The sequence below is a fragment of the Callospermophilus lateralis genome, chromosome 11 (genome assembly GCF_048772815.1).
Source record: "Callospermophilus lateralis isolate mCalLat2 chromosome 11, mCalLat2.hap1, whole genome shotgun sequence".
Taxonomy (NCBI): domain Eukaryota; kingdom Metazoa; phylum Chordata; class Mammalia; order Rodentia; family Sciuridae; genus Callospermophilus; species Callospermophilus lateralis.
Window position 1 is genome coordinate 17,568,431 of NC_135315.1, and position 22,985 is coordinate 17,591,415.

Below are 22,985 nucleotides of genomic sequence, written 5' to 3' on the forward strand. Positions count from 1 at the left end.
GTTGGCTAGCAGTGCTAAGGGAAGGAAAACAGACAATGCAGGGTGGCCCAGCCTCCAAAGCCCTTCTGAGGAAGCTCTTGTGTTTTCTTTGCAGGCTCAACCACAGGAATTATCTCTTGGAGTCTCCCCACAAGTTCAGTGTCGCTGACCTCCAGCAGGTAAACGTGTCCAACTCTCCCCAAATCTCTATAGAGAGGCCTCATTCCTGGAGAAATCAGAAAAAGAGATGTAAGAGGGGTGTTTTCGAATATTGAGACCAGATAGCAGTGTTCAACTTTTTCACATCTCAGAATGGGCCTTCCTGCTGCCCCAGTACATCCTGGGCAGTGACAGACTCCCCTGGTTCCCTGGCAGGCAGCAGACTCTAGAATCCTGGGTTGAAAGTGTAGGACGCTGCTTTGCTCAAGAGAATGGAGTAGATTTGGGTTTCATCTGTAAATCCAGTAACTCCCCGTGACCAATTTGGGGAAGTCTCCTTGCTGTATAGGACCTGGAGGCAGTTCCTCTCAGTGGGGAGCCTGGTGCCACAATGCAGCTGCCTGAGGCCAGGCTTGTGCTTATCCCTACAGATTGCAGATGGGGTGTATGAAGGGTTCCTCAAGGCCCTGATCGAGTTCGCCTCCCAGCATGTCTACCACTGTGACCTGTGCACGCAGCGGGGCTTTATTTGCCAGATCTGCCACCACCATGACATCATCTTCCCCTTTGAGTTTGACACCACAATCAGGTATGCACGACACCCACAGCTCTGTACAGCACTATAGGGAGTAGCCCTAGCTTTGCCACTCAGGAACAGTGAACATTCACTCTGTGCCAGAGCCTGGCTGGCAAAGTTGTCTGAAGCAGCCCCTGCCTGGGGCTCCCATGGCTCCCTCCTGTACTGAGCATCCATCACCCTGGAGAAGAGGTGGCTGCCGGTACTGAGAGGGACCTCAGTCTGCAAACAAGCTGAGGAGGGACTGAACAAGCTATGGCCCTGGCCCTAAATCCCTGGCACAGAATGGGCACCTATGGGTGGTGCTTGCCACAGCTTCTGCCACTGTAGCGATTGTTCTTATCCCCAGTCATTGCTCATTATCAGAAGCCTCTGAATTGAAAAATTCACCCAGACATGGGGAATAAAAAGCTGCCTCAAGGAGCACATTCCTCCACTTCCAGTGGGTACACCCGCCAGGGTTCAACCCTGCATGGCCTGGAGCTGTTTTTCAAACTATGTTTTTAAAGACAGGTAAGAAATCATTTAGGGACACTCAGGCAGCACTTGTGAGAAATGAAGTGGATGGAGAATCTCCATGCCCGGCATGGCTGTGATCTCATCATCTAAAGCAGGCAGGTAGGGGCTGCCAAGAAGAACACAGCCTCACTATGGGATCTGACCAGAGCCCTGGCCAGCCCCGACCCCAGGATGGCCTCTAGTCAACTGGCACAAACTGTGCACGCTGCTCTCTCCCCAGGTGTGCTGAGTGCAAGACCGTCTTCCACCAGAGCTGCCAGGCTGTGGTGAAGAAGGGCTGCCCCCGCTGTGCCCGCCGTCGCAAATACCAGGAACAGAACACTCTAACCTAGGCCGATCTCCTCACCCACCCCAAGCCGTCCCAGCCGGGTTTGCCATCACCCCAGGCTCCTCTTGGTGTCACAGTGTCTCCCCTTTTCAGGAAGACCCTCAGGTGTGACTAGAGAGCATAGGCCTCCCAGAGAAAGCCAGGAAGCCCAATGACATCCCATGGCCTCCCACCTCCCTCTGTCTCAGGAGCAAGGACACCACCAGATGTCCTCTGCTCAAGGCCCAATGGGGCCTTTCATCAGGCTGGGTTCACCTCACTGTCACACCTCCATTAGGGCTGTTCAAACACTGTGGAAATGAGACTTGGGGGACATTTTCAATTCCACATTCCTGATTAAAAGGTCTAGTTTTTTAAGGTGGGTTTTTTTCCCTTCATATTGCAACAGAAAATATTTTTGTATTCTTGACCCTACACAAGTCACCCAAGAAACCCGGGCCTTCTCACCCTGGTGGATGTGCACACTTAGGCCTGGCCCGAAGGCAGGCAGTCAGCCTGTCAGCGGACAGGTGCCTTTCCTTCGTCCTTGCTGGCACTTGCTGCTGACAACTCCAGTGCCACGTGCCAAACTGCTTCCAGCAGGACGAGGTCAGTCCTGATGACCACCTCCTTTCTCTCCCATCTCATCTTGACTTCCTATCCCCTCGCTTCCCACCTGGAAAGTCCTCCCTTTCTCAGAGTCAGAGCCCCCTCGCTCTTCTCATCTGGAGTCATTGTGCAGAAGGGGAAATGACTCAAAACCAGCACTGTCAGCACTTTGAGCCTTCCTCGGTTGGGGAAAGGACTTCATCTTGCCCATTCTCCTCCCCCCACCCACCTTACTCCCGCAAAGATGGGCAGGACCTGCCTCAGACTGACTCTTGAGGTCACACCCCTGCCTGTCTGACTCCTGAGTAGGCTGGACCCCAGAGAGAGCAGTGAGCCAAGGGCAGGGGCTGCCTCAGATGTCGTGACTGCCGAGCCCTACCCTGTGGAAAAGTGACCCTGTCCTTCCGCTGCTGAACTGTGCAGGGACATGCAGAGAAGCTATCCTGTGGGTGCTTCTGCAGCCTCAGTTTTACAAAGCCATGAATTCACAAAGCTGCCCTGGACTTGCCCAGCAAGGGTCTGCCAGGACTTGGAGAATTTCCTTGGAGCGGAATCGGTTTTTGAAGGGGTCCTGGAGGCTGGATAGGAGCCTGGAGTTCCCCTCTAGGCATGTCTAGATCCTTGAAGTTTTGGGAGGGTGGGTGGTCTCTGCAGCCTTCCCTTCCTCTCCTGGATCCAGCAGGCTCCTCTCACTGTCTCACCTGCCCTCAGCTTGGAGTCAGAGGCCTCAGGTGGAGATGTACCTGTCACTGTCAAGAGGTGAGCCTTCCCCCATCCTCCCTGGAGTGATGGAGATGCTGAGTCACCCACCCAGCCCCACAGGGTTGGATGAATTGTGCAATAGAACAAAGGAGACAGTAGGCAGGCAGCGGAGGCTGCCACATAGCTCCTGTGTCCCCATTGTGGAAGGTGGTGCACACCTGTGCCCAGAACACCAAAGCTTCTTGAGCCAGGAAGTGTGACCATATCCCTACCCCACCCACCTCCCATAGCCAGCATTAACTCTCCCCTGTAAATACGGCCTGATCAGAGCTATCACTGCCCCAGGTCCCTGAGTGGGCAGGAGTCTGGCCTGCTGTGGGCCTTGATCCTGGGTGTACATTCCATATGGTGCCCTGGGAGGCAGCAGGAGTGAGGCCCTGATTGATGGGGGCCTCCTCACCCCTGGGATTATGTGCATTAGAGCTGCCCTCTCCTCCAGTACCAAAAAGCTGCTAATGCTGTTGGATGAGTTGACTCTTACCCTCCGCCTCCAGTGGAAAGCCGAGGTGAACCTCAGCAGTGCCCACACTATTCTTAAAATGTTATTTTATGCAATAAACTTTCTAGAAAGTAGGGCTCTGGCCCTGAGATTTTGCAATGTATTGAAGGAACTGCGGCTGTGTGATATTTGAGTGATTTTGCAGTAAAGATCTGATCTTTCTAATCACCGTCTGACTTCTGAATCCTAACTCATGGGAGGTGGGGAAACCAGCCATCATAACCATTGGATGAGCCCCCCTGGGCACAGGGAGGTCTCCAGGTCACTGAAGAACACTTGGAGGCAGCAGCTATGTACCAGGAGTGGCCATCGAGAAAGAGCCCATAAATGACAGTGTACAGTCCCATCCTTCACGCCCAGGAGTTGAGATCCCCCCTGGGATGGGATTTCAGGGACTTTGGGGAGGTTCACTCATGCATTCATCTGTGACAACTGAAGCTGACTCCCCCATGGCTTCTTTTCCTGCGCCTTAAATGTCAACACAGCCCCTTGACACTGATCACGGACACGGCAGGAATTGTTGGAGAAATAAAGCAGTGTGGAAGGGATGGATGGGAGGGGAGCAGGTGACTTGAGCAGAGCCCCAGAATCATGAATCTTGGATTTAGGGCTCAAAGTGGCTTTTATTTGGTTGCCAGCCTTTCTCACAAGTTCCACAAGCCCCTGGGGTGGGGGGGGGACTCTAGGGGGAAGCCCCCCACTGTCCATGTAAGAACAAAAGAAGGAAACAGACTTAATTCCCAGAAAGTCAGTTTGCAGGAAAATGGAGCAGAAAAGAATAACATTCAGGTCTGCAGTTTCCTGCCATTGAAGATCCCTTTCAACCCATCATGGAAACCCTCTGCCCATCCATGAGCCCCAGCTTCCTCCAAGGGTCTTCCCTCTTCCAGGGGCAGTAGATGGTAGGCCCAGAGATGCAAAGAGGAACTGGGTTTGAGGGCTGGGGGAGGCAGGCCCAGGGGAGGGCCATGGGCATGTGAGCTCATGCTGCCCTGCCCTTGGACTCAACCTGAAGTACCTTTAAGGCCACATGTTTCCCCCTCCTCCCTTTCTACCTAGAGAACGGGAGGTTTGGAGATCACAACTCAACCCCAAAGAGCTCATCTCAGTAAAAGTAGTAATAATAATGAAGTGTGTGTACTTGCCACTGTTCTTAGTGCATCTCATTTTATCTTCTCAGCAAGCCTATAGTAGGTAGGTGTTACTATCCCCGGTTTATTGGAAAGAAAGCTGAGATGCAGACACAAGTCAGTACTCACAATGTCTAAAGGCCAACACAGGACAGAGCTGGACATCAGCCTGCTAGACCCCAAACAAGGAGTACAACCACTACCAGCCATTGCCATCCTGCCTAGCCAGGACAGATGGAGAGACCTAAGAGGTGGGGTGGAGGGAGGGTCCAATCCAGTCACTATTTTCTAAGTATGCAGGGCAATGCTAAGTTTTGCTGTGACTGCCTCAGGGATCTTAAGATGCCACCAGAATTCAGATGCACTGAGATTCTACTAGCACAAGGAGAACTCACTGGTGGGCAACCCCTCACAGGGTCAAAGATGTGGAGGAAATGGGGTTCAAGAAAGAGCATGGCCAGATTCAGTTTCCAATCAAACGCTCAACTCACCTGAAGTACCCAGCTCTCAGCACAAGCATCTAAGGGAGAGGGCACAACTGTTCCTGCCACCCTGAGAGCTGGGACCCACTGGGGCTGGCTTGCCCAAATCTGGAGTGAGCACATGGTCAAGTCACAGGAGCAAGCTTGCTTCCAGAGGCAGCAGATTCCAAAAAATAAGACCTCCAAGTGGAGGGCCCTGGAACTGGACTCAAGATGCTGGCCTTCAGGAGATTGTTCTAAGCTTACCCAGCCCACAGATCAGATCTGAGGGTGCCCCTCCTCCCCTACAATATTGGGGGGAGGGGCATGAAGGGAGGGAAATCTGGCCAGCAGAATTTAGTGGGAGGCTGCCACCCTCCTCATCCCACCATCCTGGCCCGGCTGCCTCCTTCTCCTCTCTGGAGACAGCCAGGTGTGGCCCAGGAGGTGTAGGGGGGAAGGGGTGGCGTCTCTGCTCCAGAGGCACTGGCCCGGCCCAGAGGGGACAGGAAGCTAGGACACCGGGGATTGTCTCTCCCAACCGCAGCCCAGCCCCAGCCCGGGAGGAAGTTCTGCCGAGTGCTCTCCGTCGGTGCCTCCCTTGTTATATTGTTGAACAGGAAACAGGGCAGCACGGGAGCCGGGTGGTGGAAGAGGGAGCACCGGACACCGAACCCTCGCGCGTCTGTCCGGGCAAGTGGAAGCGAGGCCAGCGGACCGACGCCCTGAGGTGCCAGGACCGGCAGGGCTGGGCGGCATGGGAGGGGGGGGTCGAGGAGGGGGAGGGAGGGAAGGGTGCCCCAGGTGGCCTGTCCTCACCCAAGCGCTCCGCGCGCCGCCTCCCCTTCGCACAGAGCTGCGGCGGGAGCTGAGCGAGCCCAGAGGAGGGCCCGGCGGACCGGATCCCCCTGAAGAGGAGTAGGCTAGGGGCTGCTCTCCGTTCGGGGGTGGGAGGGGACCAGACCCGGGCCCACAGGGCCGACTCTGGCGTTAGCCCCTTGGTGGCTCCTGTCCCCCGGACAGTACAGGCAGGGCAGGCACCTCCTGATGACCAGTGTGTTCCTGCGCTCCGGGGATCTTCCCCGCTCTCCCATTCCCTCCCTTTCTCTCGGCTCCCACCAGGATCCGGGAAGAAGCTGAGGCGCAGGTCCCCTTCCCACACAGCCCGAGACACTGCTCTTTGGTGGGCGTCTCTGCCCGTGGGAATCTCCCTCCGAGTTTCTCCAGGCTCGGTTGGGTTGCGCCCAAAAAGGTCCTCCGGAGGGCGGAGGTGGGCCCGGAACGGGTAGTACTGGCCATCCGGCTGGAAAGGGCACGAATCTGGTGATTCAGGGTGCAAATGGCCTTGCTCGGAATGGGGACGCCCGGAGGAGACAACCTGCCCCAGGAGGACATTCCCAGAGCCGCTTACCCGCGGGACTCAGGGGCTCGCGGACATCAAATCCCGCGGCTTGTGGAGGCGGGACAGGAGCGGGTCCCTGAGTCCGCTCACTACCCCCACCCCGCGCCCCTTCAGACCCAGCCCTCCCGGCTGCGCCCCCTCCCGCATGCCTTCGCTTGTTCTGGGCCCTGTCCTCGATGCACTCCCAAAGGCCCTGGGACAGGCATTATGGATCCTCCTTGTCCTCCCAGGCACAGCTGCATTGGAAATTGGGGACAGCCCTCCTGAGTGTCCCTTTTCTCCTTTCCCTCCCCTTGCCAGCTCCTGCTCCGCGCAGTCTCTCCAGCCGTGCCATTGGAAGCCCCGCCCAAGGAGATTACAGAAGCCTAACCTGCAGCCCTTCGCCGGCTCCGCCCATCCAGCCCATGGGCTCCCAGAGGCCCGCCCAGCTAACGTGAGTGCGCAACTGGGATTCAAGGGAAGGGAACGTGGGTGGCGGGGGGGAGTCCTCCTCCCCGGAATTTGTTGGTTTAGCTGTGAACTGCTCACGGACCGTGCTTCCCGGGCCCAGTTTGCCCAGTGACTCCCTTTACAAGACTTCCCAGGAGAGGAACTTTTGAGACAGCAAAGTAGGAGCGCTACGGGAACCCCGTAGGGGTTCTTATTCGGACCTTATGCCTGGGGTCTTCCAGCCTCAGCAAGAGACCCGACTCGAGGCTGCTGCTCCCGGCACACCTTTGCGGGGCAGAAGGTGTGGTCGGTCAGTGTAGGAATTTGGAGGGATCCGGCAGTTCCGGAGGAGGCCACCGGTTCTTAGCTCTGATAAAGCACACAAGCAGATTTAGTTAGTCTCTGAACCCTTCCTTGACACACCGGTAGCCAGGCGGCATCCTGGGAACACCATATGAATAGTCACTGTCACCAAGTGCATTCTTTAGGTGCTACTCGAGGCTCTCTGGGGTGGCTACCTGGAAGCTGGAGAGCAGGGAGCGGTGTGGGCCGGTCTGGGCGGGCCGGTCTCTGGGTTCACATCTGTGAGGAAGCCACTGGGGAAGGAAAGAGAAACCGAGAAAACCGGTTCTCCAGCCTTCGCATTGAAGCCCCTACGTCAAGGTCATTGCCCTAAGAGCAGGAACAACTCCAGGGTAGAGCAGCTCAGGGGCCGCCCCAAAACCCGCACTTCAACACGATTCCGCGGGCCCTGGGGTGCAGACTCCTGGAGGACGGGGAGCTGCGGAGCTTCTCCCGAATTCCTTGTAGGCTGGAGGCGTGTGGGCAGGACCAGGCGGGGAGGGACTGGGGGTGGCGTAAAATGAGCCGCTCTTCCCACTTAAATGACAGGAAAATTGAGCTAAGTCAACGTTTAGGCAGATGTGGTGTCGACCTTATTGCAGGCAATCACCCCGCGTAAGGCAAGGCTTCCTGGCAGCAGAACTAGACCCATATACCCCCAGTTTCCTCAACATGGGACTGAAGCGAGGCTCAAATTTTATGATCAACCCCACACAAAGAAGGAAGCTATCGTAATTCCATTACGGACTATAAGAGAGCCTCAGGGATTATTTTATACAAGTCCCCATTATAAAGATGGAGAGACTGAAGCCCGAACGCACAGGGCGAGTGCAAGATCCAGACCCAGGTCTTTGTTCCCCTAGTATGGTGACTTCAATGGCCCCTCTCCTGGCTGCCCGTAGGAAAACGCTGTGGCCGCGATGGCGGCGGACGTCGAAGGGGACGTGTATGTGCTGGTGGAACACCCCTTCGAGTACACTGGCAAGGACGGGCGCCTCGTAGCCATACAGCCCAACGAGCGCTACAGACTGCTGCGCCGCAGCACTGAACACTGGTGGCACGTGCGTCGCGAGCCCGGTGGCCGACCCTTCTACCTTCCCGCACAGTATGTGCGCGAGCTGCCGGCTCTCGGCGACCCTGCCGCTGCCCCGCAGTCACCCGCGCCCCACACAAGCCCAGCAGTTCCCGAACCGCTGACCTACGACTACCGGTTCGTGAACTTGTCCGCGCCCACGGGCTCCGATCACACACCCGGGGAACCCCGGGGCCGCGCCAGCTCCCTATGCGGTCCTGTGCGTCGCAGCGGCGCCGCTCAGCGCAGCAGCCTGGCGCCAGGCGGGCCCACCAGCCTGTACGCGCGACCCTCGGCGCCAGTGCGCCCAGCGCAGTCCCTGGACGACCTGGCGCGCGCCGCCGCGCCCCCTGCCGGCCTCCTAGGAAGCGCAGGCCGCTTCAAGGCCTGCAGCGTGGCGGGATCCTGGGTGTGCCCACGGCCCCTGGCGCGCAGCGACTCGGAGAACATCTACGAGGCCATCCCGGATGTGCGCAGCCCTCAACGCGAAGAGATCCCGGAGCAGGTAAGGCGCTGTGAGCCGGGTGGCGGGAGCCGAGCCGCACCCTCCTGATGCCCACCGCAGTGTCCACGGGCTTTGGTCGAACTCTCTTTCCTCGACTATAAAACAAGTGGTCAGGCTCAAAACGCCTTATCTGCAATTCCTAAATGGCAAAGTTCCTTGGAAACCCAAATGTTTCTATAATTCAACCGGTGGCAAAATTGGTCTTGGAGCTGATTTGGAGTCTTTACTAACCCCACTAGTGTGACTATTCATGTTTTGTTGCAGAAATGAAAATGAGATTGATTACAGGGTATTGTCTCAAGCCGTGCCAGGAGGTTACACATCCTATGGCATTTGCATGCCCAGTATTACCATACTAAAACCCCCACCAATCTGTATTCCCCAATGCATCTGCTATGGGTCCATGGATCTCTGCTGCTCTACACGCCTTGCCTTTCTCCAGAGTTTGAGCGGGAGAGAGGTCAGATGAGTTGGTGGATGTGAAAGTCACGCACCGCTTCCCTTTTGGGCTGTTTCCAACGTTTCAGTTCCTTTAAAAAAAAAAAAAAAAAACACTCTTGATGGGTTTGTTTCAGAGAGAAGTCCAGTTATTGCGAGGGTGTCACCCTCCCTTCAGAATCCGATTGTGTTAATTTGAGAAATCGAAAATATCCCACGTTTTTAAAATACTCTTACATCCTCACAATACTCCGACGGCCCTCACACTTTAGGAACTTTAGGAACTTTTCGGGCACAGGGGCGGCGTGGGGGAAGGTACTCAGAACCCGTTCTGACATCTGCCACCAGCTGGGGAATAATGTGTCAACTCACTTCCTCTCTCAGGGTCTCAGTTGGTTCTTTAGCGCAAAGGTAGGGGGCGAATGGAAAACCTCCGAGGCCCGGGAGCCTCTGGTTTCTTTGTATTTGGTTGTAATCCCAATAAACACGGACGCTTGCACGTGCCAGTACTGAGTTTGGGGTGCCCAGACCTAGGCGGCAGTCAGGGTTGGCCGGCTGCGGGGTCAGCCCGCTTCCGGGTCAGCCCTCCGCCCAGTCTCGTGACCATGCAGAGTTCAGGTTTGAAACTACAGACTCGAATTTGACTCTGCTGGGTCACCCGCCAGCCGCTGACGAGCCACCTAGCTCTCTCAGGCTCCGTGTCCTTGTGTGTAAACGCATTAGGTTGTTGCGAGCCTTAAACCAGGTGAGGTGTGGAAGGTCTTGGCACGCATAGCAGATGGTCCACCAAGGCCCCCTGGGCGCCCGGGTCCGAAGTTCTTCCCCTGAGATCCGCGTGGCTTTGCTCAGGGTTCTACAGGGCATCCCGCTCCCTTGTGGCTAGAGCAGGCAACAGCACCTGGCAGGAGCCTACGGGGACTGCAGCCGGTCTGGTGCTCTTTGCCAGCAGGCCAGGTGGCCTCTCTAGGACAGGTGACTGGAGGCCAGCTCTCTATCCCCTGGGTCCCCTCCATTCCTGGGTAGGCTCCTGGTGGTGGCATACTTTCAAGTCTCTGACATTCTCTGTCCTAGCGATGGTGGGAGTGTGCCCGCCCCTGAGAGATACATGTCTGGAAGTGGGGGAAGGGTCTTGCCCTCTGAACCCTCTCGCCTGACCCAGAGATTGTGCACTGAGTGTAGTGAGGAGCAGGGAGTGATTGACCCCATATCGCGATCCAGGACTCTGCACGTCTGCTCAAGAGCCATTAATCCAGGGCTTCAGACCAAAGGAAGGTCCCCAGATCCCAGCATTTGCTGAGAAATCACCCAGCACCGGGATCACTTCCCAGTTTTACCTTTGCCCCTCCTTCTTCCTGCTCCCAGCAAATTCCCAGTTGCAGTGATTCGGGAAGCCCAAATGGTGGGGGTGGTACTTACACAGAGAGAAACTGGGACATCTTCCAGACACTTCAGTTTGGGACAGAGAGCTGCTGCCTGGCTCCTAATTCACTGTGTGACCTCAAAAATTTGCTTAGTGTCTCTGATCTTATTTCCTCCTCTGTGGGACGAATATAACAATAACACAGCCCCTGTGACTGTGCTTTACCCAAGGTCAGCAGTGGCTCTCCCTGACACCTTGTCCCCAACAAACTCCAGGGGTGGGGAGTTAGTTGTCCCCTGGGAAGGAAACCCCACCCCAGCCCTTCCTTGTTCCAAACAGCATTTCAGGAAGGAATTTCCTGAAAGGTGAGCCTGCCTGTTTCCCCCTGGAAGAATGCAGGAGGAGGAGTCCCGCCTCCCTGATCCCCCAGGTCCAATGGATCCTCCTTCATTAAGCATGAATTGATTGAACACCTGCCAAGACAGGGATATAAGCACAGCAGCAGGGATCTAGGCACAAGGGCAGCCCTGGGGAACTCCTTCTTTGGGTCAGGAAGCTGGTAGGAGAGGACAGATGCTGTTTGTTTGTTTTTAAATATTTATTTTTTTAGTTGTAATTGGACATATCTATCTATCATATATATATATATATATATATATATATATATATATATATATCTTTATATAATATATCTCTTTAATCAATTAATTAATTTTATGTGGTGCTGAGGATCGATCCCAGGTCCTTGCCCATGCTAGTTGAACGCTCTACCGCTGAGCCACAACTCCCCACCCCCCAGATGCTGTTTTAGTCAGCTTTTTCTTTTTCTTTGTGAACAAAAGACCTGACAAGAACGGTTTTAGAGAACAAACACTTTATTTGGTGCCCACAGTTTCAGAAGTCTCAGTCCAAAGATGGCCAGCTCCACTGCTCTGGGCCCAAGGTGAGGCAGAGCGTCATGGTGGAAGAGTGTGGAGGAGAAAAGCTGGACAGGACCACCAGGAAGCAGAGAGGAGCTTTTGCTCACCAGGGACAAAATATAAACCCCAAAGGCATATCCCCAGTGACCCACCTTCTCCAGCCACACCCTACCTGCCTATAGCTACCACCCTGTTAATCCATTCAAGTGGATTAACACACTGATTGAGTTAACGCTTTCATAACACAATCTTTCACCTCCAAACTTTCTTGCATTGTCTCTCACCTGAGCTTCTGCGGGACACCTCTCATCTAGACAGTAGCAGATGCCTGCATCCAACACAGCCCAGCCTATCTGTGAGGGGGCTGCAGTGCAGCCTGGGCAGAAGAGATGTGGACATGAGTGCACATTTTGTCCCTTGCAGCCCCACACACCCCACGAGGTGGGTGCTGGGAGGCGGAGCTTGGGGCTGGGTGGGTGGTGCCTGTTGAGGAGGGAAGACTTTGCCAGGAATTTGAACTTTATCCTGCAGCTGTTGGAAGGCTCTTAGCAGAGAAGGGAGTGGGATTGAGAAAAGACCTCTGTATCCACAGCTGCAAGAGTGGCCTAGGCACAAAGTGGTGACAGGAGGATCTATCTAGAGGCAGTGGGCTGGGGGTTGTGGTCAGGCTGACCCCTAGCACAGCAGCTCACACCAGGAGGCTGAGAGTAGTGCTGCTGCTTCTCCAGGGGATATGCCTGGGGAGGAGCCAGGTGGAGAGAAGATGGGGACTTCCTTAATTCAGTTGGCAAAGGGAGGGAAAGAAAGGCAGAGAGAATTAGAGCGAATTACATTTCATGAGTTTATAATTATGTCAAAATGAATCCTAATGTTATGTATAACTAAAAAAGAATCAATAACAAATAAATAAAGAGGAGCAGAGGGGAGACAGGGTCAGGGGACAAGAAGGAAAAGCAGGAGAGTGCTGACCCAGAAGCCGAGGAAGAGTCCAGAAGAAAGGGGGCAATGGGAAGGTCAAGTTAGATAAAGGACACAGGGTATTTATCGGAAGTGGGCACCAGAAGGCCAGTGGTCAAAGGGGAGGATGAAGGGAGGGACCATGGGTCGGAGTCCAGGTGAGGATGTGGGCTGACCACTGGGGAAGGGGAGACCCTGCATGGACAGAGGTGGAGGGTGGAGACTTCCCTGGGTTTAAGTGGATGGACAGGACATGGGAGACGGGAGGCTAGGGATGGGGAAGAGGTAGAGATGAAGATGGGCTCCTTGGAAGAAAGGAGTGGCTCAGAACAGAGGGGCAAGGATGTGCAGATGGAAGTCACAGAGTCACCAGGGAGTGTGAAGGGACATCCGTCTCTCAAGCTTAGTCTATCGACTCAGGGCTGTCACTTGGCAGGGCCAGAGACCCCACAGAAGAGCTGACCCACTCCTGCAGATGGCCTTTTATAGCCTTCTCAGTCACCACTTACCCAAGCAGCACAGATGAGTGCCTGGTGTGGGCTGGTTGCCAGGCTGGACATGCCGAGCACAAAGCGTGTAAGACATCTCCACAGGGCTTCAGTCCTGTGGGCTCAAAGGCCAGGACACAGGGCCAGCCTCCTGACAACGGGGAAGGCAGTGCAGGTGCACCCATTTGCCCAGAGAGGAAACAAGTTCAGAGAGGTTTAGTGACTGGCCAAAGGTTCCACAGCCCACAGCTGGCTGTTTTATGTCAGTTCCAGGCCTCCCCCAAACCCCACTCTGGTCATTTGGCCCAGTCTCAGCCAGGTACCCTTCGGGATTGGCTGCCCTATTCCCCTGAGCAAAAACAGTTCAAACCTAAGACAAGCAAATGTACATTTTTCTGAGCACCCTGTCTGCAAACCTCTGTGGAGGGAGGGGAGAGGCTGCAGGAAAGGAGGACCTGAATTCCAGCCTTCTCCTGGCTGTCTGCAGCTGGGGAAGCAGCAAGAGAATTAATGCTCCCCAGGAGAGGGGAAGGGATGCCCGGAGGACTCCCTTCACCCACCCAGGGAGGCCTCCCAGGGAGCCAGGCCACAGCCAGTGTGACCAGAAACCTCGGAGGCCCCTCCCCTAGAGCCGCGGATTGGGGATTTCAAGGTGTGGTCACCATCCCCGCCCCGGGCCTCGAGGTGGGAAGGCTCAGGGCAGCAGATCTGGACTGGAGCCCGTCCCTGCTGGCAGGGCAGAGTTACAGCCCGGGCTGCAGCTTCTTATGCAAGCAGCCCCGAGGCGGAGGCGCCATACCTGAGCTGGCAGCCCCGACTGGAAGGAGCCCCAGGGCCCTGGTTCCTTCCTCCGCCAACTCCAGGAATTGTGAGTGACCTCTGCCTGCTGCTGGGCGTCCTGGGGAAGAAGGGGACAGGTGCTGCAATTTCTTCACTCTCTCCCCTCCTTCCCCGACTCTCCCTCTTCTCTGCACAGTCTCCTGGGACAAACTCCAAGGGTGACCCAGGTGGCAGTGATTGAGGTAAAGGCACTGGCCTCAGGACAGACCCACTGGTCCTACTTCCCGGCCAGTTGGGGAGCTCCTGGAAAGGGAGTGGGAATAGCAGAAAGAGGAGGCCAAGTTGAGGGGACCCAGTGAATCCCCGACAACCCTCCCTCCCAGCTAGGGCAGCAGCCCTGGGTGACTCAGCCGGTTATTTCACTAGTTGGCCCAACTCTCCCACCCCACCCAGGCCTCACCTGTAGCCCCAGGCAAACCCAGAATCCCCAACCCTGCTGCCCCCCTGTGACCTGGCTTATGAGAGAGCAGGTTCTCAGGGGCTCCCTCTCACCTCCCCCCACATTCTTGGTCCCTAAGAACTCCCTTCCCGCAGGCTGGAAGGTGGCATGCACTCAGTCTCTTCAACTCCTAGGCTTTGAGATGGGCCCCAGGACTGGCCACTTACCTGGCCCTTCCTCCTGAGGCCAGCGTTGGACCCATTTTCTCTGCTTTTACTCTGCTTTTACCCATTTTACTGTGTTCAGTAGTGGGAGGAGAGGGGCCCAGTGCTGAAGGCCAGCCCCAGTCAGGGCCAGGCCCTGGGGCCCAACAAGGCCCATGATCATGACCAGAGGTAGCTAGGGGTCGGGAACATGGTCAGGGCTCCATGCCAGAGTGTTGGGGAGATTCTGAGCTGGGTCTGGGCTGAAGGGAACATGGTTTTGGTTGGTATCTAGGGGAAATGGGGCTGTTAGGCCCTCGGGCCCCAGGGCATAAGAGAACTTGGTTCAATTTGGGAAGCTGTATGTCCAAATTGAGGAAGGATTCTGGTGTGGGGGGATTTCCAGAACTGCTGCGTAGACAAGGGGGGTGCTGCAGGACCTCTGTCAGGCTGTGGGCTCTTTGGCTATAGACCCTGCACAGATAGATGGATCAAATTGCGGGGGAGGTCCTCCTGGCCAGAGGTCCCCTGGGAGTCATGCAGCTGAATGGGGCAGGGGTCCCTGATCAGTTTTGGGACGCAGAGAGACCAGCAGAGGCTGCCTCCACATCTTTCAGCCTCTTTCCTTCTTCATCATATAACCGGAGCACTCCTGGCCTGGAAGGGCCTGTCTGAATGTGTAAATTACCATATCCCCCTATAAATGGTTGAACTCATTATTAATGTTTAGATAACAGGGAAGTTTCTTTCTATTTCCTGATAGCATCTGAGTTTCTTTCCCTTGGCTGGCTTTCTGAGGCTCCGTGTGAGGGGCATCTCTAAGTGCCGACATCAGTGCTTCCTGCTGTTTCACCCCCATGTGCAGAAATCGAGTAACTGGCAGGTGCTGCACTGGGCACTGGGAAGACAATGGAAAGTAAGGCCCTGCCCTCAGGTAGCTTGCTATCCAGGAGGAGAGACTGACCATCCAGTCTACAGTTATGATAGGGTGTGGCGGACACCTCTGCAAGGAGCTGTGATGGGGGACATTGGAGAAGGTCTCCTCCAGGATCTTGTTGGCAGAAAAAAATGTAGAAATGCTTCCTGGAGGAGGAAGGTGATGTCAGAGATGAATCCTAGAGGCTTCTACAATTCTCTCCATGAACCCCTCTGGACCTGTGCGGCTTTTCTGTGGCAGACTTCTTTCTCTTTCTCATTGGTGGTGATTAATCTAGTCAAGTTTTGTACTAGTTCTCTAGTTAATTTGGAGATATATATATATAGTATTCATTTCATTTTCTTTAGATTTGTGAAATCTCCACTTTAGAAAGTTATCACACATTATTTTGTGGCCAAGTAAATGACTTCTGTTTTTCATAGACATATAGGAAATTGCATATTAAGGGATATAAATTTGGTTCCATGTGGATCAAATCAAGTTTATTGATTGTATTATTCAAACATTAATTACCTTGCTGTTTTGGACTTTGTTTTTTATAGAGTTTTGTTAAAGTTCCCGTTCAAATTGACTCTATGAAGTGCTTGTGCTTTTCATAGTCTTGCTTTTTATATTGAACTTCAGTACTATTGGGAGTGCAGACTTGGGCTCTTTTTTTTTTTTTTTTTTTGGTACCAGGGATTGAACTCAGGGGCACTTGACCACTGAGTCACATCCCCAGCCCTATTTTGTAATTTATTTAGAGACAGGTGTTAGACCAGGATGCAAGAAAAGACCACTGACTCCAATTAAAATCAAATTAAAGCAAGCTTATTATTTCAACTGGCCGGGCTGCCTCTCCCACCCAAAACCTCGGGAACAAGACAGCAGCCGCAGCTTTCCTGTAGCCCAGCTTTATAGCCCAGAAAGTTACACAAAGGGGGGTTACAGATAACAGAACTCTGACGAGAATAACACTAATGGTCGTTTACATTTTTGCTGGCCCCAACATCAGAATTTATGAGGACCATTAGAGCCTCAGAGAGGGTCGTTATCTGGCCAGGGAAGGCCAAGATTTGTGAGGCCTCACTTAAATTTTAGAGAGGGCTGCTATCTGGTCAGAGAGCCAGGCATGGGTGAGTTCAAGGCACAGGCAGGCATTCCAAGCAGGTTCAGAATTTGCAATAATTTATAGTAAAGCCAAAATCATCTTTTCATGGCTTTGTGGCGAGATGGCTCCCAATTTTAAGAAAAAATCAGGTTGGGTCTAGCAACAGGGTCTCCCTGAGTTGCTTAGCACCTTGCTTTTGCTGAGGATGGCTTTGAACTTGCGATTTTCCTGCCTTAGCCTCCTGAGCAGCTGGAATTACAGGCCAGTGCCACCAAGTGCTGAGATTTTGACTCTTCTGGCCATCACACTTGCCTTTGTACCATCTTGCAGTGTCTTCTTCATCTTGTTTCAGAACTTGGCCTTATATTTCATGTTCCCAGTATCAATATGGCCACTCTTTATTTTAATCAATTTTATTTTGTATTTTTTAGAACCTGCCTGGTATCTTTTGGTATCCTTTTATTTTCAACCATATTACTTTGTTTTTAAGTGTATTTTTTTTTTTTTTTTTTTTTTTTGCCAGATGAGGTAGTACACTCTTTAACTTGAGAGGCTATGGCAGGATGATCAGAAGTTTGAGGCCAGCCTTGGCCTGTTAATGTGATCTGTCTCAAAATGAAATAAAAAGGGCTGGGGACGTAGCTCAGTGGTAGAGCACTTGCCTACCCTGCAATAGCCTCTGGGTTGAACCCCCAGATCTCCAGCACTACGGGGAGGGAGGCAGTGTGTTTCTTGTTTATATCATATCACTGTATTTTTAAACCCACGCTAACTGTCTTTCAATGGGAGAGTTCCCTCTGCCCACATTTCATTCAACAACTGATTTCCTGCTCTTGCTTTTATTGCTTCTGGCTTATTTTGCGTGTGTCAGTTGACCTTGTGGGTTCTTTCCCCTTCAGTCAGGCTGCTGGTGGTTTCGCTTTTCTTCCTGCTATGCTTTCCAGTTTATTGACGGCTTCTGCCCCCTTCCCTGGGGTTCCTAATCAAACATACGTTTTATAGGATGTGCCAGATGGGATTCTTTTTGGCACTCCCATCTGGAACTCACAGAACCAGTCCGTCTGAAGACTACAGTCTTCTGCAGCTTAGGAGGATCTGTTTGTTGCACAATTATTGTGTTTTTTTCATCTGTAGGTTAGCTCTGGGCGCTCCTACCTTCCTCTTTATTTCTATCTCTATGTACTTCTGCTCTGACTTTTGAGATATTTTTTCAACTTGATTTTCCAAGCCACAAACTTTGGATCTCAAGAGTGAATATCTTCTTTTTTTTTTTTTTTTTTTTTAAGAATTTTTTTTTTTTAGTTATAGGAGGACACAATATCTTTATTTTATTTTATGTGGTGCTGAGGATCGAACCCAGTGCCCCACGAATGCAAGGTGAGCACTCCCCCTCTGAGCTACAATTCCAGCCCCCTGAATATCTTCTTTTTTTTTTTTTTAATTTTTTTTTGTAGTTGTAGATGGACAGCGTGGCTTTATTTTATTTGTTTATTTATTTATTTTTATGTGATGCTGAGGATCGAACTTAGTGCCTCACGGGCATTAGGCAAGTGCTCTGCTATTGAGCTATGACCCCAGCCCAAGAGTGAATATCTTTAAAAAAAAAAAAAAAAAGTGAATATGTGCTCCTTCGATGAGTACAATGACATAAGGCCTAAAACAATCCTTTTTAAAACTTTGTGCTTAGCCAGGCACAGTGGCGCACATCTGTAATCCACGAGACTTGGGAGGCTGAGACAGGAGCATCTCGAGTGCAAAGCCAGCCTCAGCTAGCTTAGCAAGACCCTGTCTTAAAAAAAAAAAAAAAATTTAAAGGACTGGGGATGTATATCTCCAGTACCAAAAACAAAAACAAAAAACTTTGTGTTTGATTTTAATCCCCTTACAAGTTCTTATTTTTTTTTTTTTTGTTCTGGTTGTAATTATATTTTCTAGTCCCTCTATCTGCCAATAGACTTGGATAGTTTTAACTGGTAAGATATTTACAGTTTTTTAAATCAAAGCCATGAAAGTGGCGCACACCTATAATCTCAGTGGCTCAGGAGGCTGAGGCAGGAGGATCATGAGTTCAGAGCCAGCCTCAGCAAGAGCAAAGTACTAAGCAACTCAGTGAGACCCTGTCTCTAAATAAAATACAAAATAGGGCTAGGGATGTGGCTCAGTGGTCAAGTGTCCCTGGATTCAATTCCCAGTACTCAAAAAAAAAAAAAAAAAAAAAAAAAATATATATATATATATATATATATACTTTTATTTTTACTATATATATAGTAAAAATCCCACCTGCACCACTGCTCCCTCTCCATCAGCTCCAAGTTTACCACTCTCCTTCATTCTTTCTCTATTTCTTCCAGAGTTCCTTTATACAAATACGAACAAGTACAAATAGATAACTGATGACTTGGTTTTCTGTGCCTCCTACATGCAGGTAGTGTGCTGCACACACTTTCCCACACCTTGTTTTCTTTATGCCTTTTTATAACTGTGTACCTTGGAGATTGTATATACAGAGGATCCTTCCTCCTTTTTATAGCTACTTGGTTTTCCATTGCAGGGATGTATCATAATTCATTTAACCAATCTTCTATTGATACATGCTTGCATAATTTACCATTTTTTCTTATTACAGACAAGGCTATAAGGAACAATCTTTTATACATGTGCATGTACATGTAAGGAAAATTCCAAAAGGATTTCTGGGTTAAAGGTTAAATGATAAATCATTGCCAGATTACCATCCATGAGGCTTATGCCTCTATGTGGATAGACACAAATGAAAGTGTCTGTCCACATCCTTACCAACTGGATGTGGTCAAACTTTTATTTTCTGCCAACCTGATAGTAAAATATGCAGTATTATCCTAAGGTGGCTTGAATTTGCATTTTTCTTTCCAATTATTTAAAGGTTGTTGGTTTGTCTTTTTCTGTGAATGTTCTACTCATATTTTTTTTGCCCATTTGTCCTATTTGGTTATTGGTCTTTTTCTTATTGATTTCTAGGAGCTTTTTCTATATTAGTAAAATACCCCTCTGGCTACATAAGTTGTAATTACCCACCTCCAGATTTGACTTCTTCTTTTCCTCCTCCTCCTCCCCCTCCTCCTTCTCTTTCTTCTTCTTCCTCCTCCTCTTCATTCCTCTTTCTCCTCCTTCTCCTCTTTTTCTTATTCTTTTGCCCCAGGGTCTCACTCTATTGCCCAGACTAGACTTCAATTCTTGGACTCAACTTGATACTCCAACCCTCAGCCTCTCAATTATCTGGGAGCACACACCACGTCTGGCCAAGTTTTGTCTTTTTTACTTTGATAATAATTATATTTTGCCACAAAAAAAATTATTTAAATTTTTAATTGACACAGTGATTGAACCTATTTATGGGGTACAGTGTATCATTTTAATACACATATACAATGTGTGATGACCAGGGTAACTTGAATATCTGTCATCTGAGACATCTAGCCAAGTCCTCTCTTCCAGCTCTTTTTAAATATTCAATTAATTGCCATCATCCATAGTTTTCCTGTGCTGTAGAATGCTAGAAATCATTCCTCCTGGACAATTGCACCCCATATCTATCTACCACCCTCTCTCATCAACCCTCCCCCACACACTTCCCAGGCTCTGGTACCCACTGTTCTATTCTCTGCTTCAAGATCATCATTTCAGCTTCAACATATAAGTGAGTGTGAGCAGTATTTGTCATTCTGTACCCATTTACTTTATTCACCTATGATGGGATTTCATTCTTTTTGTGGCTCATCAGATTCCATTGACTATATACAACATTTTTATTCATCAGTGAGTGGACATCTAGGTTGGTTCCATTTCTTGGCTATTGCAATTAATGTGCAAGTACAGATGGCTCTTCACCACATTGATTTCAATTCCTTGGGATATATACTCAGTAGGGGAACTGCTGGAGCATATGGTTGTTCTATTTCTAGGGTGGTTCCCACACACACAGGGTACTAGAGATTTAATCCAGGGGTGCTTTACATCCCCAGCCCTTTTTATTTTCTGAGAGAGGGTCTCACTAAGTTGCTTAGAGCCGTGTTAAGTTTCTGAGGCTGGCCTCAAACTTGCCATCCTCCTACTTCAGCCTCCCAAGTCACTGAACTTACAGGCATGTGCACCACCACATCCAGCTATTTCTAGGTTTTTGAGGAACCTTCATACTGGTTTGCATAGTGGCTGTGCTAATTTACATATCTGCTGACCGACAGTGCATGGAAGTTTCTCTGCATCTTCACCAGCACTTTTTTTTTCTTATAAATTTTCTTGCTGTGCATCGTGGCACATATCTGTAGTTCCAGTTGCTTGGGAGGCTGAAGTGGGAGGATCTCTTGAGCCCAGGAGTTTGAGACCAGCATGGGCAACATAGCAAGACTATAAGGAAAAAAACATCTTCTTCGAAGACATTTGCATAATCAAGGGTACCGATTATTTATTTTATGGCTTTTAGAGTGTGAGTCTTTGTTATAGATTCTTTTGAATTGTTATAGGTCAACTAAGACTGTGTGTCTCTCTCTCTCTCTCTCTCTCTCTCTCTCTCTCTCTCTCTCTCTCTCTCTCTCTCTCTCTCTCTCTCTCTCTCTCTCGATTCGATCCTCAGCACCACATACAAACAAAGATGTTGTGACGCCGAAAACTAAAAAAAAAATAAATACTAAAAATTCTCCCTTTCTCTCTCTCTCTCTTTAAAAAAAAAAAAGAGGAAGAAAAAAAAAAAAAACAATGGCAGCATATTCTGAGAAAGGCGTAGTTAGGTGACCTTATGGCCAAGTAAACACCTAGATTACACTTCACATACCTAGATCTCTCAATCACTCAAGTGACCTGCTGATGAGGTCAAGAGCTGTGGTAAAACCTAGATGAATGGGCCACTATAGTGTACCACGGGGGAACTATTTCCCAGAAAACTTTTTTTTTTTTTTAATAACTAGAAGGCAAACATAGACTTTTTTTTTTTATAAGTAGAAGGCAAAAGCATAGGATAGTAAATAGATAACCAGTAACATAGTCGTCGGTTACCATTACCCCGTATGATGCATTGCACATAATTGTATGTGCTACTTTTATACAACTGGCAACACAGTAACTTGTTTACCACAATGCCATAGGTCACCATGGACCCAGGAGTCAGGCATCACCTGTGACATTACAATGGCTATGATGTCACTAGGCCATAGAAATATTTTACCTGTGGTATAACCTCTGTATTCTGTCATTAACCAAGATGTCATTATGTGTCATATAACTGTGTGTGTGTGTAAAAAAAAAATTTTTTTTCTTCAAATATTATATGGCTTCATTTTTTGAATTTAAATATTTGATCCCTAAGGGTCTATCTGGGTAGATGGAGTAAGAGGTAGACTCACCTTTATTTATTTTATGTCTTGATGACAGTCCCTTGTCCCATCACCTTTAACTGACAATTTTCTTTCCTCCATGATTTGTAAGGGTATCTTGGACATGGCCTGGTTCCTGGCCGCGGAGGGGTTTTTTGTTCTGCCTCTTTCTAGTTGCTGACTGCCATAGGGGTAGAGTTTATATCTTTGCTCACCAGGGCTCGGGTGCAGCTGTTGGAGTAGCTCACTTGGGGGCGTGGCCAGAGTGCAGAGGGAGGGTGGTCTCTACCCAGGGACCTGTAGGACTAGGCATCTGGGGCTCCTGTCAAAAGGCCAGAAGTTCTACCTATTCTCAGCCTCAAGGATAGATAGTACCTAGCTTCCCTGGGCTCGTGGGGACAAGGGGTTTGATACAGGGCCATCTGGCTTTATCCCTGGGCCTCCCGGATTCCAGCCCCACCCTTGGGCACAGCCTCTCACCTGGACCAGGTCCTACCCACCCACCTGCCCTGCCCTGCTTGACTCATGCAGTAGAAGTTTACTGCTGGGAGGAGAGGGGAAGCAGGACCCCCAATTGGGGGCTGTGTCCTAAAGGGAGGGAAATTACTTTGTCTGTGAGAGGTTGAGGGTTGAGTTCTGGAGGGGCAAGCCAGCTTCCAGGTAAGAAGTAATGAGCAATTTGTACGGTGGTAACATGGAGGATGAGGAAAGTTTGAGGAAGATTTTCTTTTTTTTTTTTTTTTTTTTTAATTTTCATTAGGAAATTCTTTAAATATACAGATAAGGGAAAATAATTTTTGCAGGGGCTGCTAGGATTGAACCTGAGGCCTCTTGCATGCTAAGCACATGCTCTATCGCTGAGCTACTCCCAGCCCATTAAAAATAATACTTTTTAAAAATAAATACTATTGCACCTATTACCTTGCTTGAATAACAATGGCCATATTTGTTTGCCTGTTTTACTAAGGAATGATCAATTTCAGACATCACTGTGGTCCATACCTGAAAGCTTCAGAATGTGTCTCTGGAAATAAATGTGCTGTATCCATAATCACCTTACCATTAATATACCTAGCAAAATCAGTGTGAACTTAATATCATGCAAGAGGCAGACCATGGTCAGATTTCCCCATTGTTCTAAAACACCATTGAGCCGCTGGCTGGCTGGCTTGACCCAGGATGCCACCAAAGGTTATGCATGACATTAAGTCTCTTCAGTCCCTCTTGAACATCCCTGCCCTTTCCTCTGCTGGAAGCTGCTCAAAAGACAGGA

General features: G+C 50.5%; 2 protein-coding genes across 5 annotated transcripts in view; both read left to right on the plus strand.

Moving 5' to 3' along the window:
* The window catches only part of Plekhm1 (pleckstrin homology and RUN domain containing M1), a 46,326-nt gene extending 42,750 nt beyond the window's left edge, over window positions 1-3,576 (plus strand). The window contains exons 10-12 of the mRNA XM_076870936.2: window positions 95-158; window positions 570-727; window positions 1,455-3,576. Of these exons, the coding sequence (XP_076727051.2) occupies window positions 95-158; window positions 570-727; window positions 1,455-1,566 (334 nt within the window). The 3' untranslated portion in view covers window positions 1,567-3,576. The remainder of the gene's footprint in view (window positions 1-94; window positions 159-569; window positions 728-1,454) is intronic.
* Window positions 3,577-5,558: 1,982 nt separating this feature from the next.
* Arhgap27 (Rho GTPase activating protein 27) overlaps window positions 5,559-22,985 on the plus strand; it is a 34,893-nt gene continuing 17,466 nt past the window's right edge. For 3 of the 4 annotated variants that reach the window (XM_076869597.2, XM_076869599.2, XM_077110490.1), the window contains exons 1-3: window positions 5,559-5,732; window positions 6,705-6,837; window positions 8,078-8,752. In XM_076869597.2, the coding sequence (XP_076725712.2) occupies window positions 8,096-8,752 (657 nt within the window). In that variant the 5' untranslated portion in view covers window positions 5,559-5,732; window positions 6,705-6,837; window positions 8,078-8,095. Of the gene's footprint in view, window positions 5,733-5,852; window positions 5,921-6,704; window positions 6,838-8,077; window positions 8,753-22,985 lie in introns of those variants that run through there. The other variant, XM_076869598.2, reaches the window with a different exon arrangement.